This window comes from Geospiza fortis, unplaced genomic scaffold (genome assembly GCF_000277835.1).
Source record: "Geospiza fortis unplaced genomic scaffold, GeoFor_1.0 scaffold396, whole genome shotgun sequence".
Classification (NCBI taxonomy): domain Eukaryota; kingdom Metazoa; phylum Chordata; class Aves; order Passeriformes; family Thraupidae; genus Geospiza; species Geospiza fortis.
In genome coordinates, this window is record NW_005054345.1 from 610,590 (window position 1) to 624,906 (window position 14,317).

At 40.4% G+C, this 14,317-nt stretch overlaps 1 protein-coding gene across 9 annotated transcripts in view; it reads left to right on the plus strand.

Annotated features, from left to right (window-relative positions):
• The window catches only part of ELAVL4 (ELAV like RNA binding protein 4), a 64,416-nt gene that overhangs the window by 3,010 nt on the left and 47,089 nt on the right, over positions 1–14,317 (plus strand). The window contains exon 1 of one of the 9 annotated variants that reach the window (XM_014307827.2): positions 9–251. The exons of 3 other annotated variants lie outside the window; for them this stretch is intronic. In XM_014307827.2, the coding sequence (XP_014163302.1) occupies positions 243–251 (9 nt within the window). In that variant the 5' untranslated portion in view covers positions 9–242. Of the gene's footprint in view, positions 1–8; positions 252–743; positions 1,029–1,261; positions 1,417–6,457; positions 6,684–14,317 lie in introns of those variants that run through there. 5 more of the 9 variants (XM_014307825.2, XM_005422932.2, XM_014307826.2 and 2 more) reach the window with 5 other exon arrangements.

The window sequence follows — 14,317 nt, forward strand, 5'->3', positions numbered from 1 at the left end:
TGAGACAACGAGATAATATACTTAGCTATTATTATTTATTATTTATTATTATTATTATCGCTGCCGCTATTATTATTTTTTATTATCGATAATAATTTCTCGCTGCACAAACGTCTAGCAGTGTGCTTTGTGGCTCTTCAAAAAAAAAAGAGAATAATAATAATAAAATAATTCCCTGAAACCTTAGCAAAACCGTTAGAAGAGTTGAAGCCTTTCAAGACACCCAATATTTGCCATTAAGAATGGTTATGGTAGGTATTAGTAGTTTTAAAATCTGATCGTAGCGGGTTTATATAGAGGTAGATATAGAAGCTAACATACAGGTTTTCCCCGATTCTGCATCATTCTCAGTCTGTGTTTTCCCATGAATTTAGTTTTCTGCTACTGATCTGTTTGTACATGATCTCTCCCTTTCCCCCCTCCCTTTCTCTTTCCCCCTCTCTCTCGCTCTCTGTCTTTCATATTTAATGTCTGCGTATCCTTTAATAAAGGATGTACTTTGTCATTTTAAGGTAATTGCGATTTCTCTCAGAATAAAGAGAAAAGCTCATTTCTAATGCAAGGCTGGTATGTGGCTAACTGAAATGCAAAAGGAAGAAGAGGCTTTTTTTTTTTTAAGGGTGGGGGAGAGTTAATTTCCACATTGACATTTTGGCGATACAAATGCAGAGCAAAATCCTTGGGGGGGGGGGGGGGGTTTAAAAAAAAAAAGCCTCGAGATTGGTAATTTTGTTTTTGGTGGACTGCGCAATAGGTATGGTAATTTTAAAAGAGGGTGATTTATATGAGCTTCAGTAAATGCTGCATATTGTATTTCAAAGAGTTTCCTGTCGTGACCTCATAAAAAGAGGAGGAGGCTTGTATGTGTTGCAGTGCCTAGTATATGTCGATTTTGTTGCATCGTTGGGCAGCAGCGCTGTAAGAAGGAATGTCAGCTTTTACATAACGCTCTTTTTGCTTTTGACTCTGTGAGGGGCTGTAAGGGTCCATCTTTGTGATCACAGATGGAGTGGAATGGCTTGAAAATGGTAAGTGAACGGGGAGAGCCTGCTCATGGGGTTTTGTCTCGTTTCTCGTGTGCCTCACGAATTTCTTTTGTTCAGGGCGGCGGATCGTGAGTCATAAAATAAAATTAGAGAGCCTTGTTTATTTTCTTTTTTTTTTTTTTTCGGTGGGATATGTGTGCGTGTGCATATGTATCTGTACATCCATTTACCGTGCCTAGCTGCGATGGCACTCCACAGCGTTTCCATTGAACGTTGCGTTTCAGTTGAGCGCGGATGGTCTCTGCTGACAGTCACGGTGTCATGGTACCGCGTGTGCCTGGCGGAGCGGGCGGCCGATGATGCCTTTTAATCTCCGTTCCTATTACACCAGCCTTAAATACAAACCTAATAATCGCCTCTAAAAATCCAGGTATCGCGTTTCCCATGGAGCCGGTGCTGTCGAGGATGGATGTATGGGGTGGATGGATGGATGGATGGATGGAAGCAAGGGTGTGTGTTTTTTGTGTTTTCTATTTTTAGCCCGTATTCTCCTGGCGGAGGAGCCCGGACGTGCTCATCTCGGTCCCCTCTTTTGTGCTTTTCCTTACAGATTGTGCAAAATGGCATGATCAGACACACAACTGCGGGCACCGGGGCTGCGCCGAGCGGGGCGACCCGGGTGGGGGCTGGGGCCGCCCGCACAATACCCGGCCCTCCTGCCAGCCCCGGGATCGGGGGCGCGGGGACCCCCCCTTTCCCCCCTAATTTAACGTTTTGCAGACTTTTGCCGCGGATATTTATTATAACCGGCGAAACAAAGCGACGGTCTTTTCCCATTCTTACAGGATTGTCTTTGTCTAGCTGCTTGTTTTGATGGGTGTAAAACAAATAAGATTAGACTGAGCAGCCGAACTGAAAGCGATAGCTGGGAGGAAAAGCCAATGAAAGGTTGCCGGGGAAACGAGCATAGGGGAAGCTGAGTGGGGGAGCAGGTGGCAATCATGTGGGAATACTGCAAACAGTGTAAAAAAAAAAAACCTAAAAAAAAAAGAAGCAGGGGCTACCTCGATTATCTCTGCTCTTCTTTGTGGCAGTCACAACTTTAATTATTCTTTATAAATAGGTGTTAATTACATTTCTGGCTCAGGCTTACAGTGATTTCTAGAAATCTGGTTTTAAGCATCTGTTCTTTCTCCTTTGCAAAAGAGGGTTATCTTTTTTTTTTCCTTCCCCCTCCCTGCTGTGAAATTGTACGTGCAAAAAATTGCAAGGAATCCTGTGAGGCAGTATAAAAAAAAATGGAAATTATATTGAATGAAGTTGACAGAGGTATAATAGTGAACTCCCACAGCTGATAGCTTCTGCAAATCATTTCTTAGAATTTTCCAGCAAATGTCCCTATGAGAACAGTAGGTAGAATGAATTTACCCTAAGCAGTGATTTTGTGTTAAGTGATATTGGTATTTTTACGAAATCAGATGGTTATATGGCAGAATAATCGGTTCAGGGGAGTTCACCATATTTTAGGGTTTAGGCACTGAGAGGAATTGACAAAAATACAGAAATTATTCTTCTCTTCATCTCCGGCCCCGCCTTTAGCCACAGTCTGTTCTATATCTGCTGGAGCAATATCCACTTCCAGTGTCGGGCTCCTTGTGGCAACTCTACTTTTTAAACCATGGCTGAATATTTTGTTAATCATCATGGTCTCTTAATTGTAGTGGCAAACAATAATGGGAAATAGCTGGTGGTGCTAGAAGTGTTAAAAAAGCGTAGTAGACTAGTAAGTGATAGACAGTAGCGTAAAAGATATAAAAATGTGGTTGCCCAGAAAACGTTCATCTGTCACACATCAGGAGGCATAAGAAGCAAAGCAGGAATATAGAACACGCCTTTCTTTCTGTCTTCGGATTTGCAGATATTTTTACTTTATTCCTTTCTCTGGTGCAGGGTTACTTTGAATGCGAATTCAAGCAGGGATAGTAGTGCTTGGTTGAAGTAGGAATTTAAAAAATTAAATACCCTTTTTAATTTGTTTTAAGTATTGCTTCTGCTGTGGTCCTTTCTGTGGAAAAGTGATTGAATGGCCCTCTGGAAACTGCACTGCTTTACAATGTAGAGGGAGAGAAAAAAAAATCTTGAGGGGGTGTGTGCGTGTGTAAAATTCCGTATTTTACAGTCTGTGCATGTGCAGAGATGCATTCTGACATGCATTGTAGTTGTACGTGAGAGTAAAATAATTTTTCTTCTGTCCAAAACAGAGATACTGTGTTCTAAATTTGTTAACTTAGTCATGACAATAAATAAGGGTGCCTTTTATTATACACAGCTGCATTGTTTGTTTTAAGAGTCATCAGCTAGTAGTTACATTTTCATTTTCTGTTCAATTTCGTGTTTCTACAAAGATTTAAAAATAATGCAATCCTTGTTTTACGGTGCACGTGTTCCTGCCCTGATCTTCCCCTTTTCTTTGTTTTAAGATTATATTAATGAATACAGCCTGCATGTACATAGTGACATTTTCTTTCTGCATGTAAAAGATTGCATTGTAAATCTTCCTATAGAAAAAATAGCTGTTAAGTTAGTGAAATAGAATTAAGATTGCTAGTAATACTAAATGATGAAAATGTAAAACCTTTCTGTTGAGACAAAAAGATACAGAAAATGTAGTTGTCTTTAGATGTGACATCTTTCTTGTTTTAAAAACTGTTGTCTTGGTGTACTAGTCAGAAAGGAGGCAATCTTACAATTGGATATTGATGCAGTGTGAATACCAGCCATCAGTTTAAAATCCTGTCCTCATGTACTCTGCTAATCAAGTTCCCATGTTAGATACAGGGATGCCTCTCCACTGGTGACTGGCTTGGTTGCCTCCTTTGCTTTCTTCTTCTTTATTAATTTTACCTTTTTGAGCTTTCTCAAAGTGAGCCTGAGCTGTTGTGACAAAGGATGGTTACAATGAGCTGGAAGGGGTATACTTAAAAATCCCATTTGTATGGGTTTGAAATAGTCTTCATCATCTTTATTTGGTCCTGTTAAATATTGTGACTCTATTGAAAGAAAATCTAGTTGCATTAATCTTACATATATTTAATGGATTAATTTTTTTTAAATAATATCTTCTAACTCACAGGGAATGTTTTTTTTTTCTCAGCCTTCCTATTTGGTATGCTGGGAGTGTACTAATTAAATGCAGGTTATTTTCTGTGAGTAATTGTCATACTGTTGGTACATAACCTAGAGCCACTCTGCACCCTGAGGTTTTTCAGAAGAAATAAGGTATGATTGCGTCCCGTATTCTGGCAGGGGAATTTGGTGTCTTCTTTGGGAGCTTGGACTTTGGAAATAATTTCAGCAAGCAGCCCAGGCAAGAAATGGACAAAGAATATTATGGTGAGAGAGATGCAGATAACTTGACAAATCCACTTGTCCGTTTTGGCAATCTGTGTCCTCTGGACACCTCATTTACATGCCTGGACACATTAAAATGTACATTTGTTTGTCTGTGGGACAGCTAACTGGATACACTCCGATGCACTGGCAAATACTGCAATGCAGTATTTTTTCAATGTCATTGGGGTTTTGGGGGAGAAGTGGGCACAAACAGTTTTATTGTAAGTGAGGTGATGTTAAAAAGCATGGTACCTCTGTAAGGGATAGGCCAGATTTTGCAAAATTCACTAATCTGTGATGGAAAGTCACCCCTCCCCCTTGCACTCTTCTTCTCTTGATCTTTTCCTTTCTGTGTAGGGTGGAGGAAGAGATGGGTATGTGTGTATTTGTGTGTGTGTTTGTGCATGTGTATCTTCCTTTCCCAATTGAATGGCTGTTAAGGAAAACGCTGGGATTTGCATGAAGAGGGAAAGGACATTTGTGTAATGTAACACTTCTCAACTGTTTCTGTAAATGTCCAGTTACCAGCGGTGTAGGACTTGGAGCAACTTTAAAAGAAGACACATTTTTAATTTTCTAAGAAACTTTGTGAAGAGGAGGGCAGTGTTGCAATTCAACAAGTATGATTGATAGATTAAATCCTAATAAAACATGTTTAAAGGGTACCTGTGCCTTGCCTTAGCCTTTGGGTATGTTTAACCATTTGAGATAATGTAAGGGGAAGATGTTGGAGAAACAGATACTTAGAGACTCCTTGCTTGCTTTTCCCCTCAAATGATCAGTCTTTATTTTTTTTTAAATACTGGAATATTTTAGGTGCAAGGGGCTTTTGTAGGTCACTAGCTTTACAGCAAGAAGAAGAAAGGGGGGAGAAAAGGTCTCAGTGTGTCAGAGGCAGTAATTGTGTAAAATTAGCCATCTAGAAAAGGCAGGAAAGGCTTGCAGGAAAGAAGGAGGCACTAATATGTGAAACAGCACTGTGCTAGTCAGGGAGATAATGAGTGATAAATTTGAACTGGTGCAGTGGTGTGATGCCCATTAATTTCTCAGAACCTTGACTTTGCAGGTTTGTTACTCCGTTGTTCACACCTTTAATTATAACTAGTTTTGGATGATAGCTTGGGGCACTGAAGATGAGACCTTTTGTTTGTTGTTTACTCATTTAAATATTCAGAGTTTGCAATAGCATTGGAACATCAGTGTTGGAAATTACATACTCTCAGATGAGATTATAGTAAGAATGCAGTTAATTCTTGGAACTGTCTAACATTGTCTTATTTGTAGCATTTACATTGCTTGCATGAATTCATTAAGAATTAGCTCAGCAATATTAGGTTGAGCTTTATTTTCTGTAGTGAAAATCTGTGTGCCCTGATGAAGCTCCTGATGCATTATTGCTTATTTAGAGCCCCAAAAAGTAGGGAGGAAGTGGAGAGTCCGTCTTACCTATTGTTCTATCCTTGGCAGTGCCTTACATGAGGACTTTCATCTCAATGGCTAAGAAAATCTGTATAAGTCAGGAAATGCTGAGAACCAGTTAGGAATTGTTAATTAAATGGGGAGAAAAGACAGAATATTAAGAAAATATTTAAAACGAAGGATAGCTAAACCTCTGTGTGTCCTCTCTGGAAGTGAGATTTAGTTGCACAGTGTAAGGTACAAACCTGGCTTTGACAATATTTAGAGGCATGATGTATAGAAAATGCTGTAGTACGCCTTCGTTGCTAAGGCACGCGCAGTTGCGTCAGCAATGCTGTTGTGATGGGAAATTATTCGTCCTTGAATTCTGGGGGAAAAATAAGCTTTCATTTATTTTATTATTTTAATTTTAAACTTCTCTAATTGCTATAAAATTCCATATACGTTGCTGCTGGTAGTCTTCCCAGTCTGGAGACATGCGCCGGCGTGTTTTTGGCGTCAGGGCGGTGACATTTGGTGTCTTTGGAGCACTGGGGACGCTTGGAGCTGAAGGTGGCGCGATAACGTGTGTTTGTTTCAAAGCAGACGCCCGTGACTATGGGAGGTGGCTCTCGCTTGCAGTGCTTCGAGAAGGTTCCTCACGTAATGCGTCCGTGCCCACGTAAGTGATGTTGGTGTTGGCAGAGGGCAGCAACGCCACTGGAGCCTTTCCAGTAGCGCCAGCCCTTCAGCTCCAGCTGCTCTGCCGCGCACCTGGTGGCGCTCGCCGAGCCGCGCACGGAAACCCAAACCGCTTCCCCCGGTTTTCGCTTCCTGAGGGACGCTTGGTGAGAAGGTCCCACCTGATCTCCATGTAGAGGCCCCTAAAGGTTGCTGCTGGAGCAGGTAACTGTGCCCCGGTCCTACCTGTTGGCCTGTAGTTGCATGCACTCCCCTTTGGAGAGGCTGAGTGGTTTCCTGAGCACTTCCAAGTATTTTCTCCCAGGCTGAGTGCTGTTGAAAAGCCTTTGTAGAGACATGAGGGATGAAGGACGCATGTCCTTCTTGCTTCCTTTTTTAAGAATCTCTCAGGGTTGCATTCTAGAAAAGTAGCAAAGACAACAATTTACTCACAATTTATAATTGAAGAACTGCCTCCTCTTGTAATGTTATGTCTAATTGCCCAGCAAGGACATGGAATTTCTGCTACTGCTGGTCAGGACAGTTGCTAGAATCCTTGTTTCCCTACTGTTCTTAACAGCAAAACTGATGTTTGTGAGTTTGAGAATTATTATTGCTAGACTGAAGTTCATTGGAGGGTTTGACAGTGAGGACTTTTTTGGTTAATACATGGATTAATTAAAAGAATCTTGATGTCTATGAAGCGCTTGGTGTGTGTGGAAGTCAACCTGGTTCTAGTAGTTCTGATTAGAGAGGGTCATAAAAAAACTACATGGGCAAAATACTAACAAGCCTTTTTAAAGACTTGAATGCTAATCTGGAGGGGAGGCCGGGCCTTTTTTCAGTCCCCTTCAGCTGATACATAGATGCCCGTAGTCAGCAGCAGTTTAATGTTAGATAACGTGAAATTCATGACTCAACGGCATGAAATAACCCATATTTAAGTCACTACACTGTGGTGGAGTGTTAACACTTTCTGCTTTGGGGATCAGAGGTATTTGCGGTATTTGGCTTTTTTGCTTGCTTGAAGGGTTTATAAATGTGACTGTTAATTGCAGTACTTGTATTAATCTTCTCTTGGTCCTTCTTAATCTTTTAATGGTGGTCGGTGACTTTTTCCTTTACTATGTGCAGAAGATCTTGTGGGCAAAGATGTTATTTCTGTAAAGCAGAAGGCACAGTCACGACTCCATAGAAGTAATAATGTATGTAAATAAATGCTTCTTAAATAAAAATAGTTCTAATATATCTTTGTTCCAAATGAAGTTACTGGCAGTAGATGAGTAGGGGGAAGTTGATTTTAGCAGAAAGCATGAATGCTGGAAATTCTTCCTAATATGCCTGTGCCAGCTATACTGTGACAATGTTGCTGTCGATTCCCTTCCTGTGAGAGCAGCTGTTCAGGGAATTAAACTCTTTGCTTGATGCGGAGGGTCCTGAAAAATTCAGTGCGCAGCTACGGCTGTGGCCATTTTTAGTGTGGCCGTTGATAGGAGCTAACTCTGTGATCCAGCACAGTAGCATATTGTTCTTTAGCCTAACTGGGCCAGGACAGAATTATCATTCTGTATTTCGTGTGCTCTGTGAGAGATTCCGGAGAGCACTTCAGAATTTGACATTGTGTTTGATAATTTATAGAGCACAGTTTATATTTAACTGTAGACATACTAATCCAGGGAAAAAGAGTAGTGTATTTTTAGAATCCTTTTTTTATTGTCTGTGCTTGTCATCACCCAACTACTGAAAGAAGTGCTCGCAAATGTAAATGCTCAGATAGAAATTGAGTTTAATTTCCATCGTTAGTCTTTGCTAAGTGCAAAGGAGAATATTACTTGTGTGATGTTCTCTGAGGTGATCAAGGAGCTTTGCAGCCATACGTAGCTGATGCGGCTGCTGGATGAGCCATTTTCTCCAGCATTTCAGCACCAGGCTGGACCAGGACACTTGGGCTGTGAGTGCCTCCATGGCCGGGGTGCTTAGGTGATGTGGTAGTTTTAATAGTGATAGTGTGACTTCTGTGACCAGCCTGTTTGAGGTGAAATGGATGGAAGTGGATCCAGCTCCAGGTTTAAAGCGCCTGCCTGTGGTCTCTGTGTGCTGTAAGGAAAGCATAGCCAATAGAGGACAGTAACTTGGTTCCTTTGACTTTTTTAATACTCAAGCATTAGTTCATGTGTGTTTAGGCTCTTAGGACATTTCCCCCTGCTGATCTCTAATAGTGGATGTTGTATTTCCAGTTACCTTTTGACATCTAAGTGAAATGTCATTTGTGTGGCGTGGAGTCAGGACAGCTGGGGTGGTCTGTGTTCCCCCCGTCCCCAAGCACCTGAACAGGAACTGGGCTTGGTGGGGCTCCCATTGGGTTCTTGAGCAGAATTGTTTCAACCAGGAGATTGGTATCCATAAGGTCTGCTCAGCTTTTTAAGAGGAGTTTTGGTACATTTTTAATTTCTTGCTGTTCAGGGTATGTTTGTTCACTTTCATTTATTAAAGGAAGGTGTTTGGTTTGGCCTGTGGCATGCTTCTCTTCTGTAGTACAGAGATTAATAGTTTGTCTAGGATAGAACATAAGGATCTGTTAGCCTGACATGTGACAGATATGTACTTGATATTTTGTCCTTTATTGATGAAGAATATATTCCTAATCTCTCATAAGTCTTTGAGTTTAGCATAGATGCTGTCATGCATGAGATTGTTTGAATTTAAGCATTACTGAGATATTTATCCCATGCAGTACTTTAAAACTTATGCTCACTTAAGCCATTTTGTAGGTAGTTTTGTGAGACCATCTGAGTAAACAGCTACCTCTGTTCTCTCAAAGGTGATTTCTGATTATTTTGCTCCCAGAACCTTCTCAAACTTACAATTTCTATTATCTGCTCACTACCTTTAGGATGGTGATGGCATATTATTTTCAGTAATTCTTTGTAACTTTATCTACCATAGGTATGTTACAGAAGTAAGAATGCTTATGTTTTATGAGAAGGTTATTTCCATGAGCAGTGTTAGTGTGATACAGAACTGTAGACTAGCAGGTGAATTGTGGTAAAGAAGTAAATTTATTTTTTATTTTTAATCTGATTAAGTTTTAAGAGAAATACTGATAGCTTGCAGCAGGCAAACATTTCTAATGATGGAGATAGGACTTAGCTGAACATCATAGTTTCTATTTTGGGGTCTGTGTCGCTTAGACCTGCAAGCTGCAGTATCCATAGAGATGCTGTTGCCAGCAGTTGAGATGTACACATGTTGATTAGTGTTTCCTAATTGCATTTAGCAGTGTGTCTTCATTAACATCCTGTTGAGGATAGAGCCTTAAAACATCTTGGTTGGGTTGTGTGTTTCACTAAGCCATCCATTCCTGCCTAATATAAGCCTGGCTTTGCATGAAAAATATATGGGCAACATTTTCAGAAGAGCTTATGGCTTAAGAGCTGAAAACCTATTGCAGTGAGCTTTAATGAATATTAAATTGCTTAAGTGCTTCTGAAAATTGTAGCTTTTTGTTTCTAGAACTTCAGTAGAAATAACAGCAATGGGGGGTTGGATGTTCCTAGGCTTCATGGAGAGCCTGCACTGTCCTTGCTTTGCTTTGCCTTCTGGTAAGTAGATGTTTTTAGGTTTCAGTATGGCTCATAACACAGGTTTCACTTACTAAACTCTGGGGTTGCAAATGATTCTAGATTATTTTCTTAAAGGGAAAAAAGCATAAAGTGGAATTGTGACAGGTCTACAGCAGCTGAAGACTTGCAGCTGTCTGCTTCTTTCATGAACGTGTACGTCCCCGTGGGAATCTGTGCGTCAGTACACAGTGCCACATACATATTCCCAAGTCAGTAATAGAATTCAGTTACAGATTAGCAATATATAACTCAGTAATAGAGTCAGTAAACCAAACAAGTAAGTAGTGATTAGGAAACAAAACTGAGCTAAAAATAAAATTCAGAAAGTAACCAGAAATATAAAAAGACTCTCAATTTCCTTTGCTTTCATTTCAGTGTATTTTTAGGCTGCATGTCCTTTAGACTGAGAATCTGTCTTAAGTGTTGATCTCTACCATGTTCTTACTGTCTAATATGTAGGCTTTTGAGAGACCCTCTACAGTATTTTGAGTTTTCCTCATGTCCTTAATGTTTTTGGTGGTATATCTGTTTTTTTATCACCCTGTTAATACTGATTTCAGACATCGTTTCTATTAGCCACAGTCTCTTTTTTTTCCAAGAGGGATAATGCAGTCACTGGGAGACCTCTTGCCTTTGTGGTATCTAATATCTGCAGCCCATGGAGAAAGAAGATGGTTTCATCAAATTTTGGCTTGGAGTATCAATCAACGAGCTCTTTTTGCTGAGAGTTGATTTCTTTAATTTTGATTCCTTTAGCCTTCATATGCATCTTGAGAGAGCAAAGAGTAGCCTCAGTGAAAAGACAGGAGGCAATAAGAAGCAATTTGGAATGATGAAATTACTAAAATAAGGCCCTTGTAAAATTTTAGGCACAGGGTTGCCTTGTATGAATTTGGCAGAAGTAGAAGTGCGATTGAAGAAGAAATAGATGTTCCTTCAGAAGTGAAAGCCTGACCGTGTTGTCTTTATTTCAGTCCAAAAATAGTGCAGCCCTTTGAGCAGAGGCGGCAGGTGACCCCCGGAGACGCGGGTGGGTAGGGAGCTGCTGGTGGCCTGTCCCAGGACAGAATTAGGACACATCCCTGCCACCAGCCTCTGTTGCAGTCTGTGGATCCAAGTGGTTGGAAGGGTTTGTAACCTGAGCTGGTTGGGTCCCCCATCTAATAGACAGGACACATCCATTTTCCTCTCCTGGTGTTTTTGGCAATGCCTTTCTCCAGAGCTGTGTTCCAGAGTGGTGTTTGAATGCTGTGAAGTCAAGGTTGTGTTTTCCCATGTCTTCCTATCTGAATTTTGTTTAATGGTAGAAATTATCATAAACTCTGGTGAAACCATTCTAAATAAAGTAGGGGATAACTGGCTGGCATTCCAAAAAATCAGTTTGTCTTAATGGAAAAGACAACCCTGATCCAGGGACAGAAGGAAACTTCTGTGCCCATCACCTATTACACCACTTTATTCCCTACCATCTCCCAAGTGTTATCGCTGTGGACTTCAATAAGATACTGGGAGAACACTGAGGAATAGAGCCAAACACCCCTGATGTTTCCAACAGGCATAGTTGCTGATAATCTTTGCAAGAGGCAAAGAAAAAGCTGGAAATAGTTGAAGGTAAAGCTCAGTAGAAGTCCGTAAAGCATCTCACATTTTGTGAGCTGAGCTAATACACAACATAGAATTATATTCTGCTTCTGGACAAACATTGTTGTCCTTATAAGTGTGCCATGCTTCCCAGAAACTGCTGTGCATGGAGTGCTTGTCTGTGCACCTGCTCCCCAGTCCTGTGTGTTTCCTCTGAGCTTTGCAGAGCGCTGAGCTGTATGAATGATAATTGTAGTTCTCCTCCTCCAATTTCTTACCCCCAGAGTACCTGCAGGAAGAGTAAGAGATTATGCAAAGTATGTGATATGGTGCTTTTGTTCCTATCTTTAGTGTAGTTATCGGATGTGTAGTTCCAAGTGTGTTTTCCCCTACTGCTCAACTAGTAGCTATTGATGTTGAAATAGTTGCAACTTTTTTTGGTGTATGCTTTCTGCTCCCTACTCACTCCCTTTTGTTCTTAAAATCAAATACAAAACTGCAGAACCCATATACTTTGTGGGAACAGAAGACATCTGAAACTCTCAAAAAACCCTGTAGTTTGGTGCATCATTATTACGCTGGTTTTCTTTTTGAAAAGGTTATTAGGAGTCGTACCTTATCAGTGAGCCAGGTTTGAGGGTAGGATGGAGCATTACAAAGCTGTCACAGCTTCCTGTGTAACTTCAGCAGTTTGCCTAGATACTTTCATCTGGTTTGACTTTTTTTATTTCACTTCTGTGAAATCTGGAATAAAAAGTACCAGGTTTTGCCTGCTTTTTGTCATTGTGTTGATAGAGCAGCAGTCCCTGCCTTACTGCCCATTTGTACAGCACAATTTGGTGCTGCCATGGGTTGTGTCCTTCAGGCACTGCTGTGATAACAAGAAATATTGCCAGTAAACTTTGCATTCATTTCACTGCAGATTGAGGACAGAATATTTTGGTTTAGCATATTCATGCAAAAGCCTATAATGGACTGGTTCAGGATAAATTTAGCTATTAAAGAAAATAATTTTCTTCTTTATTTGAACTGAGGCTTGCATCTTAAAATGAACGCATTTGTTGTCGTCTCCATTTGGATCACTTTTGTGCTCTGTACAATTATTGTGGCACCCATAACTGAATTTGCTGAAAATGTTTGAACGCCATTTCAACCGGAGTGCAGCACACTCTGAAAGCAAGTTAAGACGGCTGTATCTGTGCCATGAGAACCAGAGATTGCCAGTTTTCTGAGCTAAGACTTTCAGCTGTTTCTATATTTAAACTATTAAATGTGACTTTCACTCCAAGGAAGGTAAAGATGTAGCATGTAGAAGTGTGTGTGAGTGGGGAACATGTCAAAATACGGAGGGTTAGATAATGGTTTGTTTCTGGGGTATTGGATTTGCCTCCAGGCAGATAGACTAAAAAGCTTCATTTTCCTCCTTTATTTCGTGTTCATGATGTATTTATTAGGTAAATAATAGCAAAGTCTAGTTGTGCAGTGTGTAACCTTTAATAAAAATATAATTGACAGTGAAATTTGACAGTTGTTACAGTTAAGAGAATCTGTACTGGAGCTGCACACAGAGCATCATTTGCTGCTCCTGAGGTCACTTTAGAAAGAAGCCCATGTGTGGTCCAGGTGCACCTGCTTCTTGCTCTGGCTGCAGTTGTGGTTTTGAACCAAGGAAGGCTTAAAATCACTTTATGTTCTTTTCCTTTAACACTCTGATGGGAAGGTGGCATGATGTGTCCTGAACATTCTGTGATCCAGTGCCTCATTCTGCAAAAATGTGCTAAATCCCCATGGAGCAAGTAGCAGTTTGGTGCATTTTAAACTGGGCTGGGGTTCCTGGGCTGGAGCAGGGCTGAGGGTCCTGGATGTGTTTGTGTGTGATGCCCATGGATCAACCTCCTGGCTTTGGCATGGCTATTCATGGCTCAGCAGATGGCAAGGCTGTGCATGGACTGGTCAGGCAGCCCCTGTAAATGGGGTTTTTCTCACCTGCAGAAAAGTTCTAGGGGAACAGACTTGTACTGTGCTGACTTCCATTCAAACGAGCAGATATGCAGGGAGTTAAAGCCTGTTCCTCATTGTATGAGGGAAACCTTTGTGAATCTACATTTATTTTCTTTGAGAGGTTTTGTTTGTTTCTTCTTTTGTCATCGTTTTTCATGAGATGGCTGTGGGACCTCTGCCATGGCACCATTTGTTTTCACTTGTAAAAGCAAACAACTTGCAATGCTAATTAAAGAGCTTTTTTAGATAAAGTAAGAGCTTTGCATTATTTATCTAAACTCTTTTTTATGGGAAAATGTTCTGAGTTTGTTCATTAATGAACACTTAGAAATAATATAAAATTAGACCTCATGAATTCTTCATGAGGTGTAATTTGCCATGATCTTTTTTCTTGGCATTTAGGTGCTGTGAACAGTTCATTATTCATAGCTAACTTTTTTGACTTCTGAGTCCTCAAAATGGATATGTCTGCATGAATTTTCTGGGGTTTAGAATTTTTTTCAGATTTTGATTTTAGGAGAAGATTGTTTCTGGTGTGTTTAGAAACACTTCTCTTTAGTGCCTATAAATAACACTTATTCTTAAGATTTTTTGTGGGTTTTTTTTTAATACATCCCAAATTAATTTCTGTTTATTGTGGACTATGGTCAGTGG